Raw genomic sequence first — 25,070 nt, 5'->3', positions numbered from 1 at the left:
TTTTTTCCAGCTAAACCCTTTTTCTTCTTTCCCTTCATAATGGGCTTCACTCTTATCTCTGCAGTCCAGTTAAGAAACAGAAACTAAGCTGAAAAAGTCACCTGTCTAATTGTTTAAAAATATGACTTTCTGACATTCAACTGGTTATATTCAACAGAATTCTAAATTCTCTATGTATTTCCTTGTAAAATTCCTGTTGCTATTTGCTAAGATTTTATGTTGCCTGGACACCGGTCCTCCTCTGTGTCTTATCAAAATGACATACTTAAACCTAATTTTGCCACTATCAGAGCACTCCTTGACAATGGCTGATAAACCTGTCAGGCCACAACTAGAGTTTATAGCCACTTCCAGAGAGAATTCTCAAGGCAAATTTTAAAAAAATGCAACTAATCCATTTTTTTTAAAAATGGATATTTCGTCCATCCAGATGAGCTCTGAAAGCATTCAGACCTTATAGACAATATGCCTTAAGCTCTTTGTTGGGAGAACTTACATGACTTCTTTGTGTCTTGAGATACAAATCTACCTTGTTTCCCCCAGGAGTTATTCCCTTTGGAAATACAAATTTAGGGTGACGTAACCTAAAATTGCTTTAGGACAATTGAACAGGTAATTAAAGATTAATAGTATGGGAGAGGGAAAAAAGCTCTTTAAGAACTAACAAATAAACAATCTTAATGAAAGTTATAAGATCTTTGCTTCTGTCTGTGTTTTCATGTGGATATGTATACATCTGTATGCAATGTCTACATTTATATGTCTATATTTGTGTTTGTATATTGTCTACACGATACCAAGTTGGCTTATAAATAATGCATGATTATAAATTAAGTAAATAAACCTATCTGCTTTTAAAGTTGACTTTAATAATCTTTGATAAAGTTAATCTCTATTATTTTAGTATTATTTTTATATTACTTTATTTTTATTTTTGAACACAAAACAAGTCTTAATGAATTTAAAAAGACTAAGATCATAGAAAATAATAGAAAACATGTTCTCTGACCACAATAAGAGAAGGAAATTTAGAAAATTCACAAATGTGTGCAAATTAAAAACCACTTTCCTAAACAAACAATGGGTGTGAAGAAAAATCACAAGCAAATTAGAGAGTACTTTGAGATAAAAATCGAAGCTGCATTTATAGGATTTGGGGCTCATGCAGTGCTTAGAGGAAAATTTATACTTGTAATCATCTATATTAGAAATTTAAAAAATCTCAAATCAGTAATGTAATTGCCTACCTTAAGAAAATAGGAAAAAAAAAAAAAAAACTAAACCAAAAGAAAATATAAGTAGGAAATAACAAAGATTACAACAGAAATATATGAAATAGGGAATTAAAAAACAATAGAGAAAAACAACAAAACCAAAAGTTTTGTTTATGTAAAAAGCTCAACAAAATTTTCAAACCTTTTTCTAGACTGACAAAGAAAAAAAGATCAAAATTATCAAAATCAGAAACAAAGCAGGGGCAACATTACATTGTTATTATGGCTTTTTGTGAAGATAATTTCAGTTTCTTTCTCTTGCTCATTTGCATTTTTGTTCTGTCAGTAGGCTTTGTTCTTTCTTGTGTATTTGTGGTAGTGATTATCATTTTTCAGATTCCAGATGCAGCACTTCCTTGAGGATTTCTCATAGGACTGCTCATGTGGTGGAGAACTCCTGCAGTTTTTGTTTGTCTGGAAAATATACTATTTTCCCCTCATTTCTAAAGGATAGCCTTGCTGAGTGTAGTATTCTTTGCTGGAAGATTTTTCTTTTTAGTATTTTGAATATATTGTCCCATTTTCTTCTGGCCTGTAGAATTTCTGTTGAAAAGTCTGCTCTTCATCTGACAGGGTCTCCCTTATAGGTGACTTGACGCTTTTCTCTTGCTTCCTTTAAGATTCTGTCTTTGCCTTTGAGCTTTGCCAGTCTGACTATAATGTGTTGTGAAGAGGATCTTTTTGAGTTTAATCTGCTTGAGGATCTTTGAGCCTCCTGGATCTGAAGGTCTATATCTCTCCCTATACTTGGGAAGTTTTCTGTTATTATTTCATTGAGTAGGTTTTCCATGTCTTTTCCTTTCTCCTCCCCTTCTGGAACACCCATGATTTGGATGTTTGTGCGCTTAAGGTTGTCTGCTAGCTCTCTTAGATTTTCTTCATTTTTTTAAATTATTTTTTCCTTTTTTCTTTTGTCTGCCTGGGTTATTTCAAAAAGATTATATTCAAGATCAGAAATTCTTCTGCTTGTTCTAGCCTGCTGCTTAAGCTATCAGCTGTGTTTTTTATTTCACTGAGTGAATCTTTAAGTTCCATGAGTTCTGCTACATTCTTTTTTAAGGTATTAATCTCTTTGTAAATTTCCTCCTTCATATCCTGGATTTTTTTCTTGTTTCATTATGTTCTCTGTCTTCTCATCTCTCAGTGATCTTCCTTATGATTGTTGCTCAGAATTCCTTTTCAGTCATTTCAAGGGTTTCCTGCTCTATAGGGTCTGGTATTTGAGAATTACTGTATTCTTTTGGTGGTATCATATTTTCTTGGTTTTTCATATTTCTAGTATCTTTACATTGATGTCTGGTCACTGGTAGAGCAGTTCCTTCTTCTACCACTCTGCAGTAGGGTTTGAGGAGAGAGATGTCCTCTCTTTTTCTGGTCTCTGCTAGTGACTCTCCTTGTGTCAATGCAGTCAAGTGTCTGACAGGCCACCTGCATGCTGGCTGTGGCTACCACTGTGGCATCAAGCCACTTTTTCGGCAGCCATGCCTGTGATGGTGGTTGTGGCAGGCCACCTGCATGAAAGGGGTGTTTTCAGCATTCTCTCTTGCCTGCTTCTGGGTGGTGGAGTGCTGCTGTCAGCTCCTGCCTAGTATCTCAGGTGTTACTGTCTTGCCTGCTTCCAGGTGGAGGAGGCAGCTGCCCTTGGCTCCTGCCTAGGACCCTGATAAAGCTAATTTTTTTTTTTTTTTTTTTTTTTGTCGTTTTCGTGACCGGCACTCAGCCAGTGAGTGCACCAGTCATTCCTATATAGGATCCGAACCCGCGGCGGGAGCATCACCGCGCTCCCAGCTCCGCACTCTACCGAGTGCGCCAGGGACTCGGCCCTAAAGCTAATTTTTAAAATGGTAAAATAAATAAAAATGTTTTCTAATTTAATTTAGACACTTTTGCCTAGCTCTACTGGTCAGGTAAAATTTTATGCTGTCTCTGCTAGACATTTTAAAACTCATAAAAGCTTCTATTAACCTCGCTCATATGTGGAATCAAAGGGAAAAAATATTTGATTTTATAGAGGCAGAGAATAAAAGAGTGGTTACCAGAGACTAGGTGCTGGGGGTAGAAAGGGAGGGAAAACAGGGAGAGACTGGGGGGCGAGGAGGAAGGGGAGGAAAACAGGGAGAGGCTGGTCAATGGGTACAAAATTACAATTAGGCAGGAGGAGTAAGTTCTGATACTCTATTGCACAGTAGAGTGATCATATTTAACAGTTAAGTTTTGTTTACTACATAATAGCTAGAAGAGAGGCTTTTGAATGTTTTGCCACAAAGAAATCATAAGTGCATGAAAAGACTGATACATTAACTACCCTAACCTTATTATTATACAACATATATGTGTATCAAAATATCAGATTGTACCCCATGAGTTTTTATAATTACAATGTGTAAGTTAAAATAAAAATAAATAAGTAAATAAGTAAATAAAATCTTCTATTGTATTTTTAAAATGACTTGATTTATTTGTAAGCTAAAGCTGTAACAACTGCCCACTGGGCCACACTAGAATTGGACATTATCTTTGTAGTTCTGCCTTCAGTCATGAGGATTCACTCCAGTTACATAAATCTAGCACTTGAATGGGCCCTGCCATCACAGCCACCCTGGATGCCATGTGGGTACTTCAGACCCAGGACAACTAAGGGGGGAAACCTGGAAAAGGGTATCTATATCCAGTATCTAAAAGACCTTGGTTAAGAGGAGACTGGTTATAAATTAATTGTGCAACTACCCAGACTCATTATTGTGTTAATTTGGCTAACCAGCTCTCTAAAACTCCACAAAACAAACAAACAACAAAAAAAACCCCACAAACCAACAAGGCTTCTAAAGTCATGAGCTTACAGTTTTAGCGGCTAGCTAGTCAAACTGGATCTTTAAAAAGAATGCAAACTGTCCCAAGCAACCGAGAGGGGTCTGTTTTTACTACAATGAACTGATTACAGGTAATTTAAGGGGCTAATTTTGTTTTCCAAAAGGCAGTTCAAATATACCGTTTTAAAAATGGGTAAATTAGATAAATGTGATAAGGATAAATGTTTATACATAACCTTACTATAGTTTCAAAATCTTTTAGTAATTTAAAATCTTGTGGGATGGCTAATTAGCTCAGTTGGTTAGAGTGTGGTGTTATAACCCTAAGGTCAAGGGTTCAGATCCCCTTTCTCACCAGCCCCCCCAAAAGATTAAAATCTTAAAGTCATTTTATATTAGATTCAGCAATAGGTAATCATAAGATTATTGAGTCATTTCTAAGTAAGTTAAAATATAAAAACATTAATTATTAAACAAGGTGTATTAGTCCATTTGTGTTGCTATAACAGAAATACCTGAGACTGGGTAATTTACAAAGAACAGAGGTTTATTTGGCTCATGATTCTGGGACAGCTGCATCAGATATGGGCCTCAGGCTGCTTCTACTCATGGCTGAAAGCGGTAGGCAGCCAGTGGGTACAAGCAGATCACATGGTGAGAAGAAACAAGAGGGCAGGGGAGGTGACAGTGTCTTTTAAACAACCAGCTCTTGTGGAACGAACAGAGTGAGATATCACTCAGGACCCTCATCCCCCAGGGAGAGCATTAATCCATTCATGAGGGATCTGTCCCCATGACTCAAACAGCTTCCAGCACTGCCACATTGGGGATCAGATTTCCACATGAGTTTTGGTGGGGACAACACATTCAAATGCTATCATTCCACCCCTGGCTCCTCAAAACTCATGCCACTCTCACATACAAAATACAATTATTCCATTCCAATAGTCCCAAAAGTCTTAGCTTGTTCCAGCACCAACTTAAAAGTCCAAAGTCCAAAGTCTCATCTGAGACCAAAAGCAAAAGTCCTTCCAGCAGGAAACCTGTAAAAATCAAAAACAAATTTACCTACTTCCTAGATACAATGGTGGAACAGACATTGGGTATACATTCCCATTCCAAAAGGGAGAAATAGGCCAAAAGAAAGGAGAAACAGCCCCCAAACAAGTCTGAAACCCAACAGGGCAGACATTAAATCTTAAAGCTCCAAAATAATCTTTGATTCCAAGTCCTGTATCCTGGGCACAATGGGGCATCTGGGCCTGCAAAGCCTTGAGCAGTCTCGCTCCCACAGCTCTGCCAGGCACAGCCCACTGGGCAGCGCTGGTGCCTGTGACTTTTCCAGGCCAGCATTGTACATTGCCAGTGGCCCTAAAGTTCTGAGGTCCTGGCAGCAGCCCTGCTGCCTTGGCTCTACTAGACATTTCCCTGGTGGGGCCCTCTATGGGGTCTCTGACCCCATTTTCCTGCTCAGCATTGCTCTAGTAGATGGCCTCTGTGGTAGCTCCACCTCTGAGGTAGTTCTCTGCCTGGGCCCCCAGGCTTTTCCATACATCCTCTGAAACCTGGGTGGAGGCTGCCACGCCTCCACTGCTCTCATGTCCTTCTGGCCTGCAGACTTAACATGACGTGGATGGCACCAAGGTTTCAGGCTTCTACTCTTCAGAGCTGCTGCACAAACCATACTTGGGGCTGCCTGAGGCAGGGCTGCTCCAGCCAGAGCAACTGGGATGCTGGGAGCTGGTTCCTGAGGGCAGCTGTGCCCCAGGTCTGTCCTCCAGGGCAACTCTGCCCTTCTGGGCCTCAGGGTCTGTGATGGGAGGAGCACCCTTCCAGACTTCTGAAATGCCTTCAGGGCTTTACTCTCATTGTCTTGGCTGTTAGCATCTGGCTGCCTCATTGCCAAACTAATGTCTTTAGCAACCAGTTTATCTGCTTCACCCTTGCAATGTTCTCCTGAGCTCTGCTTCTCTACCCCATGGCCAGGCTGCAAATTTTTCAAATCTTTACACTCTGCTTCCCTTTTAAATTCTGGGTTTACATCATGCCTTTGCCACCATAACTCAGAGTACGCTGTTAAAAGTAACCATACAGCTTCCTTAGTGCTTTGATGAGTAGAAATTTCTTCCACCAAACATTCTGGTTCACAGCTCTTAAGTCCCACCTTCCACAAAGTCCAAGGGTATGGACACAATGCAGCCAAGTTTCTTCCTATGGTGTAGCAAGGGTGATCTTTTGTCCAATTCCCAATAAGTTCCTCATTTCTTTCTGAGACCTCATTACCTGCATGGTCTTTACTGTCCACGTTTCTGTCAACATTCTGGTCTCAACCATTTAACTATTTAACTCTAAAATGTTCCAAACTTTCTCTCATCTCTTTGTCTTCTTCTGAGTCCTCCAAATTCCTCCAACCTTTGCCCATTACCCAGTTCCAAAGCTGCATCCACATTTTCAGGTATCTGTATAGCAACACCCTACTCTTGGTACCGATTTTCTGTATTAGTCTGTTAATGTTGCTATAACAGAAAATCTGAGACTGGGTAATTTACAAAGAACAGAAGTTTATTTGGCTCATGATTCTGGGACAGTTGCATCTGGCATGGACCTCAGGCTGCTTCTCCTCATGATGGAAAGCAACAGGCTGCCAGCGGGTACAAGCAGATCACATGGTGAGAGGAAGCAAGAGAGAGAGAGGGGAAGTACCAGGGTCTTTTAAACAACCAGCTCTCGTGGGAATAGAGCAAAATCTCATTCAGGACCCTCACCCTTCACAGAGAAAATTAATCCATTCATGAGGGATCCACCCCCATGACTCAAACAGCTTCCAGCACTGCCACATTGGAGATCAGATTTCCACATGAATTTTGACAGGAACAGCACATCCAAATCTATCACATAGGTTAGAGTTTATATACTTTGATATCTTATTTTATATGATATTAAAAAGGCTAAATATATCTTAATCTGTTAAGAAATTATAAAAACATGTCTTTTCAAAAATTAAAAAAGGGTTTTTCTCTACAAATATTGATATACAACAGTTCAAAATTGCTTGCTTCCTAGGTTTTTCACTGGAAATTAGGGTTACTAAGAGTTAAAATTATAGTTCATATATGTAATTAATACTATTAGGTATAAGAAAAACACTTCTATATACAAAGTATATTAAAAATGGGATATAAGAAAAATAAAAGGTATTTTTGGTAAAAAAAAAAAAAAGTTATAAAAAAGACATAGGATATGGTTTTCATTGAAAGAAAAAACTTTACGGCTGACCCTGTGGCTCACTCGGGAGAGTGCGGCGCTGGGAGCGCCGAGGCCGCGGGTTTGGATCCTATATAGGAATGGCCGGTGCGCTCACTGGCTGAGCGTGGTGCGGGCGACCCCCAGCCAAGGGTTGCGATCCCTTTACTGGTCACAATTAAAAAAAAAAAAGAAAACAAAAAACTTTACTAGTTTACAGAGTATTCAACGATTGTTTCGAGTTTTAAAAATGTTATTAACAAATCCCTCCTTGAGGAGGTCCCTCTGAGCTCCATAATGATTGAGAGATAGATTTCACTGGTCAAAATTTGGGCCATTTACAATATACGGTGAAAGACTCTTGCACTGGTATTGCTTAACTCGCATTTTACCCCATTTGCAAAGCATCAGCTTTCTCCCTTTAAAATAATAATGGACTTTTACTTTTACTCTGAAGAATTCTTTTAAGTCTTAGGCTTTTGACAGACTGTGGGTCTCATCTCTTAGTCCACTTTCTAAGCAGGCCATATGCCTCAAGATTACTTACAAAGTTAAACTCTTTCTTTTATATACATTTTCCCAGGCCTACGGCAAGTTTTGAATTGTGAAAGTGCCCTTTGCTGTTTTTTTCCTGTTTTTGACCTCACTCTTTTGCCCAAGGGCACAATTGTCAGATATGCCACAAACAGCAGTCTAGTCTTTCAGGTTTAACAAGAGTGAAAGGATCTGATTACTGTCCCATCCCAATTCCCATGTTTCTTAGATTCAGACTTAGACCTAAAGGCCAAAGTCTAATTTCTTCCCCTCCTATGTGGGACATGACTTTCTGGGAATGAGTCTTCCCAGTGACAAGGGAACAAAATGTCTACCCGTGTCGATCATCAATGATTTCAGATGAAAGATTTTTGCTCAAAAGGGGAAAATAATCACCAAAAGCATCTGCTCTGACCAGGTGAGCTACATTATAGTGCCTTGGGAGAGCTAAGGCAGTAATCAGATCCACCTGTCCTGAAAGTTATCACAAGACGATTTCACTTAACGGCACCTATAATGACACCAGAAAGCCATAAAATAACCTAATACTTCTTGTAAACCTTACCCTAGAACCCTGCATGTAGGATGTAACCTAACAGCAATCCCCAAATCTATACGTCATGTACAACCCATAGAAAAACTGATGAAGTGATTAGGAGGGCTGTTCTACCTCTCCTCCTTGATTTCTACCTTCTTCCGATTATAAAATGCCAAGCTCTGTTGGCCCTCTTTGGAACACGTTTTTCAGGGTGACCTGACCTATATGTCTCCTGGTTCCAATCGTCGTATTGGCTCAATAAATCCTTGCTATATGTATTTAGCCTCAGTTTCTTTTCAGGTCAACATCTTAGTAATTTAAGTAACGACATAACTGTGATTACGGAGTGCAAAGCCATGAAGTTATGAAAGCAGAAATCACAAAGCTGTAGGTAAAAGCTTAGAAAACAGGGGACACGGTAGCATAACAACGATCCAAGGAAGACTTTGTCCAATACGGGCCAGCTCCTGCCCAACCCGGGCCCACCAGCCTTTGCACATCCTGCCTGCAGCGTCCGCTGGGCCCCGACGCGGGGGCGGGGCCGGGTCGCACGCCCGCGCCACGCCCCTTCCTCACCAGCTCCTCGCCCATCCCCCGCCCCGACTGTGCGCATGCGCCCCTTGCCCTTCGCGGTCCTGAAAAGCCTCGGGAAGGCAGTTAGAGACAACGGCGACAGGCCTCCGAAGTTGGGCTTCTTACCTGCTCGGCACAGGCCGCGGCCTCCTGCTAGTCCCACCTCAGTAGAATGGAGGAGGGAAAAGGGCACGGTTCTGATTGGCGACCGGGCGTGTTTACGTCCTCGCCTCACCCGCAGAGCGGACCAGCTTTAGCCCCGCCTCTTCCTCCCCGTGGTTTAAAGCGGTTGGTTGCCTCCTCCTGTCCGTCAGAGGCGCAGTCCCCTCAGGGTGCCGCGGTGTTTTCAGTTTGGTTTACCGGGATCCTTTGTGTCAGCGTGGCTGTCGGCTGCGAGAGTGCCTTGAACTTTTGGGTTGAAGATGCCGGAAAGTAACTTCGCAGAGGGCAGCGACAGAAGCGAGGAGCAGGTGTCTGGTGCTACAGTCATCGCCCAGGCCCTGAAAACGCAAGTACGACGACCTTCCTGGCCGAAAGGCTCCTACGAAGCCGCGGGGACCGAGGTGTTGTCTTGGAGACGAGAAGAACGGGGGGGGGGGGGGGGCGGAGGAGAGGAAGAAGAGGGGAGGAAGGGATGTCGGAGGTTTTCCCTTTAGCGTCCCGGAGAGGGGGAAGGATGTGTCCGTGTGTCGGGGGCCCGGGCGTTTATTGCCCTGTCCTTCGGCCTCCAGGACGTGGAGTACATGTTCGGCATCGTAGGCATCCCAGTGACCGAAATTGCCATTGCCGCCCAGGAGCTGGGCATCAGGTACATCGGGATGAGGAACGAGCAAGCGGTGAGTATGGACGCAGGTACCCAAGTGCATTATTGGGAATGATCAAAGATTATGGCAGATACTCACTGCGGGCACTCAGCGCTTACCGCTCTGCTAGTGCTTTTCACATAGCCAGTGCTGTTAACTGTTGTTAATCCCAGTTGACAGATGAGAAGAGTGAGACAGAGAGGTGAAGTCAAAGTTGCCCGAGGTGACGCAGCTGGTAGCGGCAGAGTCAGAATCTGAACCTAGGTATTCTGGGTCCAAGTCCATGCTCTTACTGCTATACTGTATTGTGCTCCAAGTCTAGAGTGTCACAATTGGAAAGGGCAAGTTCTGAATAAAGTCTGACTTCCCTGTTAGTGAGCTCCAGGAGAGCAGGGATGTTATTTTTTCACGACACATCTGTACTCCCTAGTGCCTAGTGTGGCGCCTCCAGATGATAGGTGCTCAGAGAGTACCTGGGGGATGAATGAGTGAAGGCCACGTCTTGTGTTATACAGTAGGTGTGGGGCAAGATGAAGGACATCACCAATGTGAAAGCCATGATTGAAATGCAGGTATCCAAAAACCCAGTCTAGTGCTTTTTCTACCATGTCATGCTGCCACCTTTCTGAGAGCCTTATTTGGAAGCAGGGAAAGGAAGATGTGACATTTTGTTAACCCACTTTTAGTGCCTCCCCTGCCAATACAGCCTTTCCCTTCTCTCAGCCATGCTCGCTTAAAAGATCAAGAATCCACTTCTGTGATGTCACATACTGTCAGTCCATCTGACGCTAAATATTCCTGCTTTCCCCTCCTACTATTGCCCTCTAATTTAGGCTCTTGCCACCTCTTGGCCAGAGGTGGCCTTTACTTCCTTAAGGTGCTCTTTCTCTGCCATTAGATGTGAACTCCTGGAAAGCAGAAATTGTGGTTCATTTATTAAATCCCCACAGTTCCTGGCTTGGTTGGGGCTTTTGCATGATGTAGATGCTTAATACATTAGTTATTAATTGAATGATATTCCTTATTTACAAGGTTTGAGACTGTATTTTTTTATCTTAAAACTAACAGATCTTGAGTTTGTGTTGCTTTTACCTTTTACTTTTCTTAGTTGTAACAGCATTCCATTTGTTCGTCCGCTTGAGAAGATGATGGTATTGACCTTTTAATGGGACCCATATTTTACTGTTTTTCTAGAGATGGCATGTCTGCCACTGATTTCTTCTTCATACAGCAAACATTTATCGAGTATGTACTAATGCTAGGTACTCTTGTAAATAACCTGTGAGAGAGGGATATAAAGATGGAATGAGGTTTAGTCTTGACCTTCAGGTTGATCACACTCAGGAAAGATAAGGGCAAAAGATACAGAAAAAACTTATGCAGTGTAATAACTTTCACAATAAGTGTACATAGTATAAGGAACAGTAGTAGCACAGGGGTGATTAGTTCTTTATGAGTGGGACAAGTAAGATTACCTGAGGAGGTAATTATTTTTGTTCATGCTGTTCCAATAAGATATGGGTTGAATATTCCTTATCTGAAATGTGTAGGACCAGAAATGTTTTGGATTTCAAATTTTTTGTGGATTCTGGAATATTTACATATATTTAATTGGTTGAACATCCTAATCAAAAGCCCCAAATCCAAAATGCTCCAATGAGCATCTCCTTTGAGCATCATGTTGGTGCTCATCAAGTTTCAGATTTTAGAACATTTCAGATTTTGGATTTTTGGATTAGGAATGTTCAGCCTGTAATTTATAAAGGCATGGTGGGCAGTAAGACTGGATAGGTAGGCTGAGAGGAGGTTGTGGAGAATCCTCTCTAGTTGGAAAGGAGTTTGGACTTTCTTCACAGTAGGCAGTGGGTGTTTTAGTCCGTTTTGTGTTACTATAACAGAAATACCTGAGACTGGGTAACTTATAGAGAAGAGAGTTTTATTTGGCTTACGATTCTGGGACAGCTGCATCTGGCATGGGCCTCAGGTTGCTTCTACTCATGGCAGAAAGTGGCAGGCAGCCAGCGGGTACAAGCAGATCACATGGCGACAGGAAGCAAGAGAGAGAAGGTGCCAGGGTCTTTTTAAGCAACGAGCTCTCGCGGGAACTAATAGAGCAAGAACTCACTCATTAATGCCCCCTCCCCCAGAGAGAGCATTAATGCAGTCATGAGGGATCTGCCCCCATGACTCAATCAGTTTCCAACACTGCCACATTGGAGATCAAATTTCCACATGAGTTTTGGAGGGGGCAACACATCCAAACTCCATCAACGGGGGACTCTGTAAAGGTTTTATTAAATAGGTGGGAGACATAATTAGGTTTGTAATTTAGAAAGATGATATTCATGGTAGTATAGAGTATAGAACAGCGTGTAGGAGCCAGAAGACAGACTGCAGCTTGAAATTTTATTTCAGTCCCTATATGCTTAGTTGAGGGTTCTTTAGATCCTGCATGCTATGTTGGGCACCAGATACAGAGCTGAAATGATATTCAGTTCCTGGCCTTGAGGGCCTTATAACCTAACTGTGGAGGCAGACACAGACAGTTTTATTATAATGTGATAAGTGCTGTGGTAGAGATGCATCCAGGGTGATACAGAAGCCCAGAGAAGAGGTGCCCAGCTCAGATTAAGACTTCAGGGAAAGCTTCCCACAGAGATTGTGTTTGAACTGTCTTAAAGAATGAGTAGGCATTAACAAGCTAGGAAGGAGAGGGCAGGCTCTTCTGGAGGTGATTCCTAGATTTTGGGCCTGCATGACTGACTATGTGGATCATAGTGCTACTGACTGAGATTGGCAATCTAGAGGAAAGAGCCAGTTTGTAGGGGAAAGATGATGAGTTCAATTTGAACACGTGAGTGGAGATTCCTGTGGGACATCACAGTGCATATGTCTCCAAGGCAGCCTGACTGTTTGTGGTAGTCAGAGGAAGACTTACATAGTGCCTGAACTAAGGGTAGTGACAGAATGATTCAGAGGACATGTGAGAACAGGCTAAGGCATTCAGGACCAGGTTTGTGCTAAAGAGAAAGGTGTAGTTGGGTTGTGATTTGATTGCTCTTCATCAGATCCTTAGAGTAATAAAGACATATATTGACCAATTGATAGGCAAGTAGGCAGACTGTCAAGAAGTTAACTGCTGTTGAGAGCATTCTGTGTGCAGGCACTATTCTGAGTGTTTTACATGTGTTAACCAATTTCATCCTCACAGCAATGCTCAGAATTATGTTTATTTTGTAGATGAGGAAGCTGAGGTACAGAGTAACTCGCCAAAATCACAGTATAAAGTAAGGGAGCTGGGATTTGAATCAAAATGGTTTGGCTCCAGACCCTGCTGTATTAAAGTACTATGTACACTCTTCTGCCTGTGAGTGGAGGTAGTTTGGTAGAGAAATAGATTTTTATGGTTGTAAACCAGTTACCTCTCAACTTTGACACATATTACAAGAGGAATATACTTTTTGTTATATGTTGTTTTATATTTTGCATTGCATTGCAATATTTCTTACCCTGCTGTAATAAGTGATTAGTGTTTCTAAGTGTCTAAATAAATGTTCTTATTGCGGCAGGTCTTTCTTTTATTTACTTGCATTTCTTAGGAGTGATCTTATTATTGTTTCATATGAATTTGGCCTTATGTGCAAAAGGGAAAAGTCATAGGGCCAATAGAGAATAGCAACACAGAAGAAGAGCAGAGCCTTTGTGCAGCTTCTTAGTGGGTATATGATAGTGATACCATTAATATTATGATTCATAAACTTTTATTTTTTACATTTATGTCCTTAATGTGGATTTATTTATGTGCAGTATACTACTTCAGTTAAAGCTTGGTGATTTGTTGAAATTTCCTTTTTTTTTTTGGCGGCTGACTGCTATAGGGATCTGAAGCGTTGACCTTGGTGTTATAACACCACATTCTAACCAACTGAGCTAACTGGCCAGCCCAAATTTCCTTTATGGAAAATTGGCGGTTAGTTTTTACTTTTTACCGCACTTCGGCTCAGCTCATAATCAGGAAGAGAGACGAGGCTTAAATTAAGTTAAATACAAGATAACCTGGAAAAACGTTGAGTGCAATTGGTCAATATATATCTTGATTACTCTAAGGATCTGATGAAAGACAATCAAGTCAAACCCAACTATACCTTTCTCTTTAGCACAAACACAGTCCTGAATGTCTTAGCCTGTTCTCATGTGGCTAATAGCTTCCATATTAGACTATACAGATACAGAACATTTCTATTACTGCAGAAATTTTTGTTGGGATAGTATGTTCTAGAAAGTTAATTTACTTGGTGATAGTTAAGCTAAATGAAGGCTAGAAAATATCCTTTATTTATTTATTTTTATTTCTAAAGAAATGAGAAGAAATAATACTGGAAAAAATGATGTCCCAGACTAAAAAGAAGAATTTGTTTGAGAGCACGCAGCATTTTTCCATGTTATCTTGCATTTAATTTAGTGCCTCCTTTCTCTTCCTGGTTATGAGTTGAAGTGCAGTTAGAAACTAAAGGCTAACCACAGGCAGGCCATAAAGGAAATTTCAACAAATTGCCAAGGATTGAAAACTTTCAGTATATATTAACCTGAGCATGGGGAGATAAACTAGAGCTAAATACCAGAAAGAAGACTAGAAAATCCCCAACATTTGAAAATTAAGCAACACTCTTGTTGGTGCTTTGTAAATATTTGAAAAGGTTAATAAAATCAATAAACTTCAAGCTGGAGCTGGCTTGTTAGCTCAGTTGGCTAGAGTGTGGTGCTGGTGACACCAGGGTCCAGGGTATAATCCCCGTGCTGGCCAGCTGCAACAAAACAAAACAAAACAAAAAATCTTTAATCTGATCAAGAATAAAATACTGATCAAGAATAAAAGAGAAAATACAGATTACCAATAGCAGGGGGGAAAAAGATACATCACTACAGACCCTAACAAACTAGTGGGTTGAAGAAGAAATCATGATTAAAGATAGAAAATATTTTGAACTGGATGATAACGAAAAGATGAGATATCAAACTTGTAGGATATAGCTAAAGCAGTTCTTAGAGGGAATAGCTTTAAATGAATCTATTAGTAAATAAGATTAAAAACCAATGCTCTAAGCTTATATTATTAGAAGCTAGAAAAAGAAAAGCAAAGCAAACTCAAAATGAAAGGAATGAAATAATAAAAAGCAGAATCAATGAAATAGAGAAGTAAACCGTAAAAACCAACAACACTGAAAAATTAGTTCTTTGAAAACATTAGTAAATCTGATAAACCGCTCATGAGACTCATGAAGAATAAAAGAAAACACATGTTACCAATATCAGTAATAAAAAAAAGAAGACATTCTGATGGACCCTGCATATATTTAATCAGTTATAAGAGGATATTTTGAATAACAGAAATGACATGGACAAATTCCTTGAAAAACTAAAAATTGATCCCCAAACCATTATTTGAAATTTATGGGTAGAGTATTTCTTGTTAATATGGAAAGTGTTTCAATTCCTGTTTATCATTAAGTTTTGGTTTCATACTTAATAATAAATTTTTTAACTCTACATATTTATGGTGCACAGAGTGATACTTCAGTACGTGTATCCAATGTATGATGTTCAAAACAGGGAAATTAGTATATTCATCATGCTAACCTTTTGTCATTTCTTTGAGTTGAGAACATTTGAACTTTCCCGGCCATTAGAAAGTATATGATAGGGGGCCGAGCCCGTGGCGCACTCGGGAGAGTGCAGCTCTGGGAGTGCAGTGACACTCCCGCTGTGGGTTTGGATCCTATATAGGAATGGCCAGTGTGCTCACTGGCTGAGTACCGGTCACGAAAAAGAAAAAAAAAAAAAAGGAATGGCCGGTGCACTCACTGGCTGAGTGCCGGTCACGAAAAAGACAAAAAAAAAGAAAAAAAGAAAGTATATGATAAATTATTGTTAATTATAGATACCTAGCACTACTATAGAACACTAGAACTTAATCTTGCTATCTAGCTGTAAGTTCATATCCATTAACCAATCTCTTCTTATCCCTCCTCCCCTCTACCGTTCCCAGCTGCTGGTAACCACAGTTCTACTCTCTTCTGTGAGCTCAACTTTTTTAGCTTCCACATGTGAGTGAGAACATGCAGTATTTATCTTTCTGTGCCTGACTTATTTCATTTAACATATTGTCTTCCAAGCTTATCCGTGTTGCTGCAAATGATAAGATTTCTTTCTTTTATATGGCTGAATAGGATTCCGCTGTGAATATATACCACATGTTCTTTATCTATTCATCTATCTGTTAATGGGCACTTAGGTTGATTCCTTAATAGTAAACTATTCTTGTACTTGTACAGTAAGTATCCCAACATGCTTAAGTCCCAGTGTTCTTTTTTTTTTTTTTTTTTTTTTTGTAGGCTTGTTATGCTGCCTCCGCAGTTGGATATCTGACAGGCAGGTAAACTAAAGTCTGTTTTATTTCAATTGCTTTGATATTTTGGGATAGAACTATTATCTTTCAGTTGAAAGATTATTTGATTTGAAAAGACTATAAATGATGGTATTAATAAAGAAAAATAAAGAAATTTAGAACTCTTCGAGGGTCAGATCTAAAGGATAATACCAGAGAAGTATTTTAGGGTGGAAACACATTGCAGTTTTGCAAAGTGAATCAGTGGTGATCAGATAGTGAGTTGATGTGTCATACCTTGTCTTGGATCTCGTAACTACCCCAGCACACTCAATACAAAAATGCTTGGTTCAAAAATGCGATTGCTGGGCCTTGTTCCATTTGTTCAGATTTTTTAATGCATGTCCATGCTACCTGACTTATCACCCCTCTTTAATTATTAAAAACACATTTAAAGAAAAATATGCCCATTTTAGAAAACTTGGAAGATGTGGAAAAGTATAAAGAAGAAAATTAAAATCACCTATGATTCCGAAACTGTTAAGAATTTGTATTTTCTTTCAGTTTTGTTTTCTACATAGACCTTTTTTTTAAAAGCAGAATTTGGACTCTGTCTATAATTCATATTGTACTTCTTTCACTTAGGTTAGCTTTAATAAATTTTTTTATTTCCAAAAATGAAATTAGTTAGTAAATTGCTAAGAAATATAAACTAATAAATTCTCAAAATCTAGACCTAACCAAAATAGTTCTTCCTCTCTGATAGGAACCTTCTGAATTTGAGACTGAGGAACATAGGCCATCCAAATAATATCTTCACCATTTCTGTCACTTTATTTACATATAAACAATATTTTAATCTTTTTATTTTATGTGGAAAAACTTTAATTTACGGAGTCATTGGTGCCAGAATGATTAGGATGATGAGTAGGGAATAGTCTAAAGTTTATACTTTAAAAAATTGTGTTATTTTAATAAACTTCTAGAACTACTTACATTTAAATTAATTAAAGTTAAACAACATTTAAATTACAGTTCCTCAGTTACAGTGGCCACATTTCACATGTGGCTATTGGCTACCATATCAGATTAAACAGATATAGAACATTTCTATTACTGCAGAAAGATCTGTTGGGTAGTTTGTTCTAGCAGGTTAATTTAATTGATGACAAGTTTTCTTAAAGTAAGCCTTAAATAGAGATTCTTAAGAGATTATTTTATAAATATAAAATGGCAAACTGAATTCTACGGAGATACCTTTTCCTTGAGTGCTATCAGTTTAGAAAGTCACATTGAGGGTAAACCATTCAAGTTTGATTAAGAAAGATTTTGGGCAGAGCACCACATTCAGAATTACTTTCCTCTCAAAGATCAATTGACATTATATTTATTTGTTAAGAAATGACAAAAATCACATTTTTCCATACAAAATATACTCAGCAGTCAAAAATTTGCTTCTGCATGCAGTCAACTTGATTTAACCCAAATATAATAGGAGCAATATAGGAAGAAGTTAGTGAAATACAATATGAAGATGATAGATACCTTATTTCTTGCAAGAAGACTGATACAATCTAATTTTTTAATTCAGAAAAATTCCAGTAATTGTTTTATCAATTATAGTAAAGACCTATATGTCCTTCCTTTGAAGTCCAAGAAGATTGCCATGCTTCACCCTAAAGTGATATGAATCAGTTGTTACATTTGATCTGCTTTTAATAAAATAAATTCTGCTTTGCTTCTAGGCCAGGAGTATGCCTTGTTGTTTCTGGCCCGGGTCTCATCCACGCCTTGGGTGGTATGGCAAATGCAAACATGAACTGCTGGTAATCGTTATTATTACTGAAAACATTTTCTTAGACATGTCACTGCATGATTTTACTGAATAGAGGTAGTACTCATCTGGGACAGAAAGACCTGTAAAAACCCTCGGATTCATAGAAACCAAGGAATAGAAAGGTGGTTATCAGGGATTGGGGGTAGGATGTGGGCAGGGACAATGGAGAGGTGGAGGTCGAAGGGTACAAAGTTTGAGTTATGTAGGATTAATAAGCCTAAAGGGCTAATATAAAGCATAAGGACTATAGTAAATAATATTGTATTGTATATGGAAATTTGCTGAGAGAGTCGATTTTAGGTGCTTTTACCACAAAACAAAAAGTAACTATGAGAGGTAATGAATACTTTTTTTTTCTTTTTTTTGTATTTAAAAAAATTTTTTCTTATTGAATCAAAATTGATTATGTATATGTTGGGGTTCAGCATTGAGATATGTTGATCAAATCAGTATTACTAGCATATATGTTGTTACAAATCGTAATTATTCTTTATGTCCCTTGTCTAATCCCTCCCCATCCCCCTTTCCCTTCCCCCTCCACCCTCTAATCACCCTAGATTTCTTCTCTCCCTCTCAAAGAATAATGGTTACACTGTTGATTTGCTGCCCAAATGATTTGTCCAATGCTGAGAGGTGTGATCAGGTTCCCCAATATTATCAAAGAGCAGGTGCTTCTTCTGTCACTATGAAATGGGCTTTGTGGAGAGAGACATCCTCCTCCTTTCTTTACCTCTGCTGGTGACTCTCCTTGTGCCAACTCACTCTGGTGGTTGGCAGACCATCTGTGTGGTGGTTGTGGCGTCTAGCCGCCTTTGGTAGTGGCTGTGGTATGCCACCCACATGGAGGAGATGTGTTTGGCCTGCTTCTTGGTGCTGGTGGTGTGTCTGGTTGTGGAGAGTGTCCAATCCCCAGCTCCATGCCTCAGGTCCCTGAGTGGTTCCTGAGGTGCTGGCATGGTGTGCTTGGTTGTGGGAAGGGGGTCCGGTCCCCTTCTCCATGCCCTGTGTCCCTGAGCAGGCCCCAAGGTGCTGGCAAGGTGTGCCTGGTTGTGGTGGGGGGGGGTCTGGTCCCCGGGTCCATACCCTGGGTCCCCGGGTGGGTCCCAAGGCGCTGGTGTGGTGTGTTTGGTTGTGGGAGGGGAGTCCGCTCCTCTTCTCTGTGCCCCAGGTCCCTCAGCAGGCCCCAAGGTGCTGGCACTGTGAGCCTGGTTGTGGGAGGGGGGTCCGGTCCACTTCTTCATGCCCCAGGATCTTGAATACATTAATTTACTTGACTGTAGTAATTTCACTATGCACATATAAAAGCATCATGTTGTATACCTTAAATATACACGATGAAAAAAAGTATTAGGAAAAAAAACACCAGTAATTCCTTTACTTAGAGATAAACATCATTAATATTTTGGCGTTTCCTTCTTTGTATATGTACATATGTGTGTGTATATATACGTACATGTGTAAATATAACTGTGTATATAGTTCCTTTGCTTTAAGTGAAAAATTATTTTTTAAAGATCCCAGCTTAGTATGTAAAAATGTGTCTAATTCTTCACCTTGTCTTGCATTGTTAGCAAGACAATTGAAATTCGTATGTTTATTGAGTTTGCTTTATATACTGATTAGCACTTATTCTCTGACCTTGGCCTAAATGCCATCTCTGGTACTTTACCAATAAGATTGGATTGGAGGGGGTTATGCTCTAATCAATTCGTAACATATTTAATTTTCCTCGTGAGAAGTACAGTGTTTTCTTTCTTGCCCTGTGTTTCTTACAGTTCCTTCTTTCCTAGTCTTTCTCTTCTTTATCTACCTGAGGGTCTGATATTTTTTGAATTTATTGTATCTTTTCCTTTTTTTCACCTTGAAGGATGAGAATTCTGTTGCTGAGGAATATCACTTATTCTGTCATTTCCAAATAAACTCATTTAAGAAAGTGTAAAATATTTCTTCTCCCTATTCCAAGAATAGTAGTAAGGGTGTAAAAATTCATTTTACATCACAACACCTGGAGGTTTAACATCAGAATCCAAAAGAGGCAGAGAGAGGGTGAAAGAAAAACATTTTCTATAAATTTTGTGTTTTTGTGAAGTTGAGGGAAGGGTTCTCTCACATCAGGTTGCTTCCTAAATATTTTTTAAGGGAAAATGTAATCTTTCTCTCCTTTTTAAAAAAAACATTTATTGAGTGGTTGTTATGCATTGAGCACTCTGCAGAGTGTTTTACATGATGATCTCATTTGTAATTCTCTTTAAAACTGATTGACTATTTCAGGCCATTGATTGTGATTGGTGGTTCCTCTGAAAGAAATCAAGAAACAATGGGGGCCTTCCAGGAGTTTCCTCAGGTACCCAGATCTAGTAACACAGTTACAAACCATTAGGAGTTACAGAGAAGAACAAAAAAACTGCCTGCCTGCGAAATAAAAAATTAAAATAAATAAATTAGAAGTCCCTGAGGTAATTTAAAGGTAATTTTCCTGAACTACTACAAAACAATTAAGAAAGAGCTTAGGCCCTAGAGGCTGGCTGGTTACATCACTTGGTTAGGTCAAATGTTTGGATCACCTTACTGGCCAGCTGCCAAAAAAAAAGAAGAAAGGAAAGAGCTTCAGCCTTGCTTAGGAACAATCTTTTACTAAATATACCTTCTTAACAGGATTTTAAACTGAAAATATATTCTTCAAAGAGTCAAAAAGATGTAGGAATAAAAATGACTTGGGACTATGCCTGCTAGACATTAGGAAAATAAAAAGTTGAGAGGAAAAATCCTACTCAAAATGATTATCAATAAACTATGGACAAGTTTATTTTTATTTTTGAAGGAGGAAGGAGAATATTTCAGAATTAAAGGAAATTTGAAAGAATTTGTGAACAAAATACTACAGTTTCAAGAAAAGCAAATAGGTGAGAGTGAATGATTGACAAGTTATAAATATATTTGAGGGAATTGAAGTTTTACTTAGTTTATAGTAGACAGTAACAACAGTTATTTAAAAGATGCTGATGTATTTGAAAAATAGAGCAGATAAGTTATTTAAAAGGAAATTTAGTTATCACAAAAACTATATAGATGAACAAGCAAAGCAGAGGAGAATGTCTATTACAAATATTTTTTCCTGAGGTGGAAAAAAATAGTTTATTAAATGAAATTTAAAAACTGAAGAAAAAGATCACTGATTTGATTTAAAATCCAGATATCTGTTTCTCATGGAAGTCCTTAAAACAAAAGGACATGAACATGAACAGATTGAAAGTTGAGGATAATCCTAATTCTCTCATGCCTGTGAGACTAAGACTACCACTGTTCCATAGATTTCATGCCAAAAAAGTATCAAGAGAAATAATTTCTTTATAATGTTTCTTTTAACCTTAGACAGTGAAAAGTTAACACTACTGAATTCACATGTTCCAAACAGCATAGCAACAAAGTATATAAAAGGAAAACTGGCAGAAATATAAGAATAGATTATTATTGTAACAAGATGTAAAAGATGAAGTTATGTATTCCTACTTGTGGAATCTCTGGGTCCAAGGGTATGCTTATTTTAATTTTTCATAGACCTTGTCAACTTCCCATTTATATTCTCACCAGCAGCTTATGAGAGTGTCTGTTCCTGTTGTGTGGTAGATGGTGGGTATTATTAAAGTTTATTTTTGTCAATCTGAGAAAAGTAGTTGGTTTCTTGTTTTGATTTGCTTCCTGAATCATACTGAGGGAGAAATTTGTGCTTTGAATAGGCTTTTAAGGGACAGTCTAGGTAATACATTTTCTCCATCTTGCCTCTAAACATAATGGAAAGTAATGACGTAACATTTTGTCTTTCTTAAGAAGAGTAATGTAATATTTGAGCTGAATTTTAAGTGATTTTCTTTTTCCATATAGGTTGAAGCTTGTAGATTATATAGCAAGTTCTCTGCTCGGCCAAGCAGCATAGAAGCTATTCCATCTGTTATCGAAAAGGTACAGTACTTAATAACAAGCTCTCCAAGTCAACTTGTTTTTTGTCAGTTGCTCATACTTATGTTATTTTTTAGTCTCAATAGAATGAGTGACAATTAGGAATATACCCAAGCAGTTAAAAATGACATTGTTAAAAAGCTATTTACATTTTAATGTTCACTGTCATTACATTTTAATTATAGAAACAGAGAGGTAAAATAAGTTGTTTTTGGAGAAAGTTTTTCTTGTTCTTTAGTTTTTAAAGTCACCTTTTTAATTATATAACAGTAAAAAGAAAGGTATAATGAACTTTTGGGTACCCTTTCTGTTAAGCTTTTGCAAAATATTATTTTTGAAAATTGGGACTAATGCATATAAGACCATCTCTTAGTAAATTAAACAGCTTATTATAAATTAATTTCAGTTATCCAGCCTTTATCTGTGAAGTTACATTTTAGCTGTTTGAAAACCATGAATTATAGAAACAATTTGACACATATAACATCACTGTTCCTGAAAACTCTGCCAAGTCATTAGGATTAGGAAGCAGGTGAGAGTACATTTTACAGCATAAAAACTTGGCAGGCTGAACCTAGTGAATAATTTCCAAGGCTAAAGTGTAATAGAGCGTTGAATTTTAAAGCCCTAAGTGAATACTTTCTTTCTTAATCTCTTTCCTTTTAAACAAAAATATCTTTAAAAATACACAGACTCAATAGATGACATTTCAGGACATGAAAATCAACTACATTGCATATTGATAAATTTTTAAAAAAAGGACATTTCAATTTTAGTTAAAATGTGTTTTTCTCCATCTAAGGATGTACAGAAAAAATAGTGTTCATTTCACACTTTTAAATTATCTTTGAGTGGAATATGATAATAAGGATTGAAGTTTTAAAAGTCTTTTTTCCTATTTGTAATAAACATAGGCAGTTAGGAGCAGTATCTATGGTCGTCCAGGTGCTTGCTATGTTGACATACCTGCAGATTTTGTGAACCTCCAGGTGAATGTGAATTCTATAAAGTAAGTAATAGTTGTACTGGAATTCTTAATTGTATTACTGTAATGCTTACGTTTTAAAAATAATTTACAAAGCAGTTTATAAGTTAATCTCAACTTGTCTTAACTTTTGATGATTTAGTAATTAAACTGAATCCTAGCCATAGGGCTTAATTCTTTTAATTAAAGTGGTATTAATAAGTAATTATTTTGGGGTTTAATTACTTAATCAAATATGTGGAGCTTCCTGAACTCCTTATTTGGTATTGTTCTCCAGTAACCGTAAATATATATTCCAATTAATTTAGTATGGGTTATTGACAATCTTCATAGTGTAGACCAAGAGATAAGGTGATTATTGAATAATTCTTAGGACTCAGCACAAAAAATGTTTGTCTAGCTGTCTCTCTGTGATTTAAAAATATTCCAGCACTGATGCTTCTATGATTTGTCATTTCCTCTTATTTCTTAAATTAACACTGAAAGAAAAGAAGTCCAAAGGAACATTTTTTCGCTGATATCTAAGTCACCCCCAATAAGGATGGGTACTTGGGTTAATCAGCCTGGGTACCATTTAGTGCATTCTTGCTGTTGTGGACCATATGATTCTTTAGTGACCACAGAAAGACAGTGGACCTTATTCAGTATACCAAGGAGTGATTTCTATTTGGGAGAGGCAGACAAAAAGAACATCTATTCTGCATAATACCTGAACATGATAATCAAAATAATGTTGAGGAGGGGGGAGGGTGAGCCTCAGGTAAGTTAACTCTATAAGCCTTCTTTTAAATTTTTGTAAATGTTCAGTGTTATTTTTTCTTGTATGTCCAAATATTTGCATAATATTATCTGTCCAAATTTTGTACAGATTTTTATTAATTAGAATAAATGAAATAACACAATGAGGACTTGGTGTCCAGAAATACTTAACTGTGACAAACAGTTTTTTTGTTTTTTTTTTTAAAAAGATGACCGGTAAGGGGATCTTAACCCTTGACTTGGTGTTGTCAGCACCAAGCTCACCCAGTGAGCAAACCGGCCATCCCTATATGGGATCCGAACCCGTGGCCTTGGTGTTATCAGCACCACACTCTCCCGAGTGAGCCACAGGCCGGCCCGTGACAAACAGTTTTAATATTTCTTTTATTAATATATAGTATTATTAAAATATTAACTTACCCAGTGAATAGAAATATAGTGAGATAGATAAAAGCATGGACTTTGGAGATAGAATGACATGTTCAATCCAGTCTCTGCCACGTGCCATCTTGTGACCTTGGGCAAGTTATTTACTTTCTCTGAGACTTTTTTCTTTGATGGCAAAGTAGAGATAATGGTAATACCTAACCTCATTGTTTTGAAAATTAAATGAGAACAAATAACACATAGGAAGTATTAAATACTAGCTTTCAGTGTGGTTTTTACTGTTACAAGATGACAAATTTCCTGTTAGCGAGTTACCCATTTGACTAGCTGTTATATGATATTAGGGAATAACTGTTAATTTACTAGACGTGATAAGGATGTTATGGTTGTTTAGGAGAAGGTCTTTATCTTTTAGAATTTCATGGGGCAGTTTTTAAGAATGAAATGTCCTGATGCCTATAATTTAATTTAAAATGGTTTAGGAAAAAAATGGATGTTTATGTGTGTATGCGTGAAGTAAATATGGTAAAACGATGTTAGTTGTTGAATCTTTATGATGGGAATATGGGATTTATTGTACTATTTTTTCTACATTTTTATATAATTGAAAATTTCACCATAAATTTTAGAGTTGGCCTCCTTTAACAGAGCTCTTTATTTCCAGGTACGTGGAGTGCTGCATGCCACCTCCTGTTAGCATGGCAGACACCTCAGCTGTCTGTATGGCAGCATCTGTTATTAGGAATGCCAAGCAGCCCCTTCTTATCATCGGGAAAGGTAGCACTGAATAGAACTCTAAATCTTGTTAGGCTTTTTTTTGTTTGTTTTTTGGAGTTTTTTTGGCGGCTGCCCGGTACAGGGATTGAACCCTGGACCTTGGTGTTATCAGTACTGTGCTCTAACCAACTGAGCTATTTAGCCAGCCCTAAATCCTGTTAGGTTTTTGAAAGAATGGTAAGTCTTTTTAGAAGTTGTCTTCATTATT

General features: G+C 38.3%; 2 protein-coding genes across 3 annotated transcripts in view; one reads left to right on the top strand and one right to left on the bottom strand.

Moving 5' to 3' along the window:
* BTD (biotinidase) overlaps positions 1-9,190 on the bottom strand; it is a 36,076-nt gene extending 26,886 nt beyond the window's left edge. Inside the window, exon 1 of one of the 2 annotated variants that reach the window (XM_063114510.1) lies at positions 9,099-9,190. The gene's annotated coding sequence lies outside the window, so the exon portion shown is untranslated. The remainder of the gene's footprint in view (positions 1-9,098) is intronic. The other variant, XM_063114511.1, reaches the window with a different exon arrangement.
* Positions 9,191-9,389: 199 nt separating this feature from the next.
* HACL1 (2-hydroxyacyl-CoA lyase 1) overlaps positions 9,390-25,070 on the top strand; it is a 32,850-nt gene continuing 17,169 nt past the window's right edge. The window contains exons 1-8 of the mRNA XM_063114481.1: positions 9,390-9,484; positions 9,704-9,808; positions 16,168-16,208; positions 17,906-17,986; positions 20,269-20,341; positions 21,880-21,957; positions 22,869-22,963; positions 24,750-24,862. Coding sequence (XP_062970551.1) covers positions 9,395-9,484; positions 9,704-9,808; positions 16,168-16,208; positions 17,906-17,986; positions 20,269-20,341; positions 21,880-21,957; positions 22,869-22,963; positions 24,750-24,862 — 676 coding nt within the window. The 5' untranslated portion in view covers positions 9,390-9,394. The remainder of the gene's footprint in view (positions 9,485-9,703; positions 9,809-16,167; positions 16,209-17,905; positions 17,987-20,268; positions 20,342-21,879; positions 21,958-22,868; positions 22,964-24,749; positions 24,863-25,070) is intronic.

This window comes from Cynocephalus volans, chromosome 11, assembly GCF_027409185.1.
Source record: "Cynocephalus volans isolate mCynVol1 chromosome 11, mCynVol1.pri, whole genome shotgun sequence".
In the NCBI taxonomy this organism is placed as follows: Eukaryota; Metazoa; Chordata; class Mammalia; order Dermoptera; family Cynocephalidae; genus Cynocephalus; species Cynocephalus volans.
The sequence above is the reverse complement of the archived record's forward strand: the minus strand, read 5'-3'. Positions and strand labels throughout refer to the sequence as shown.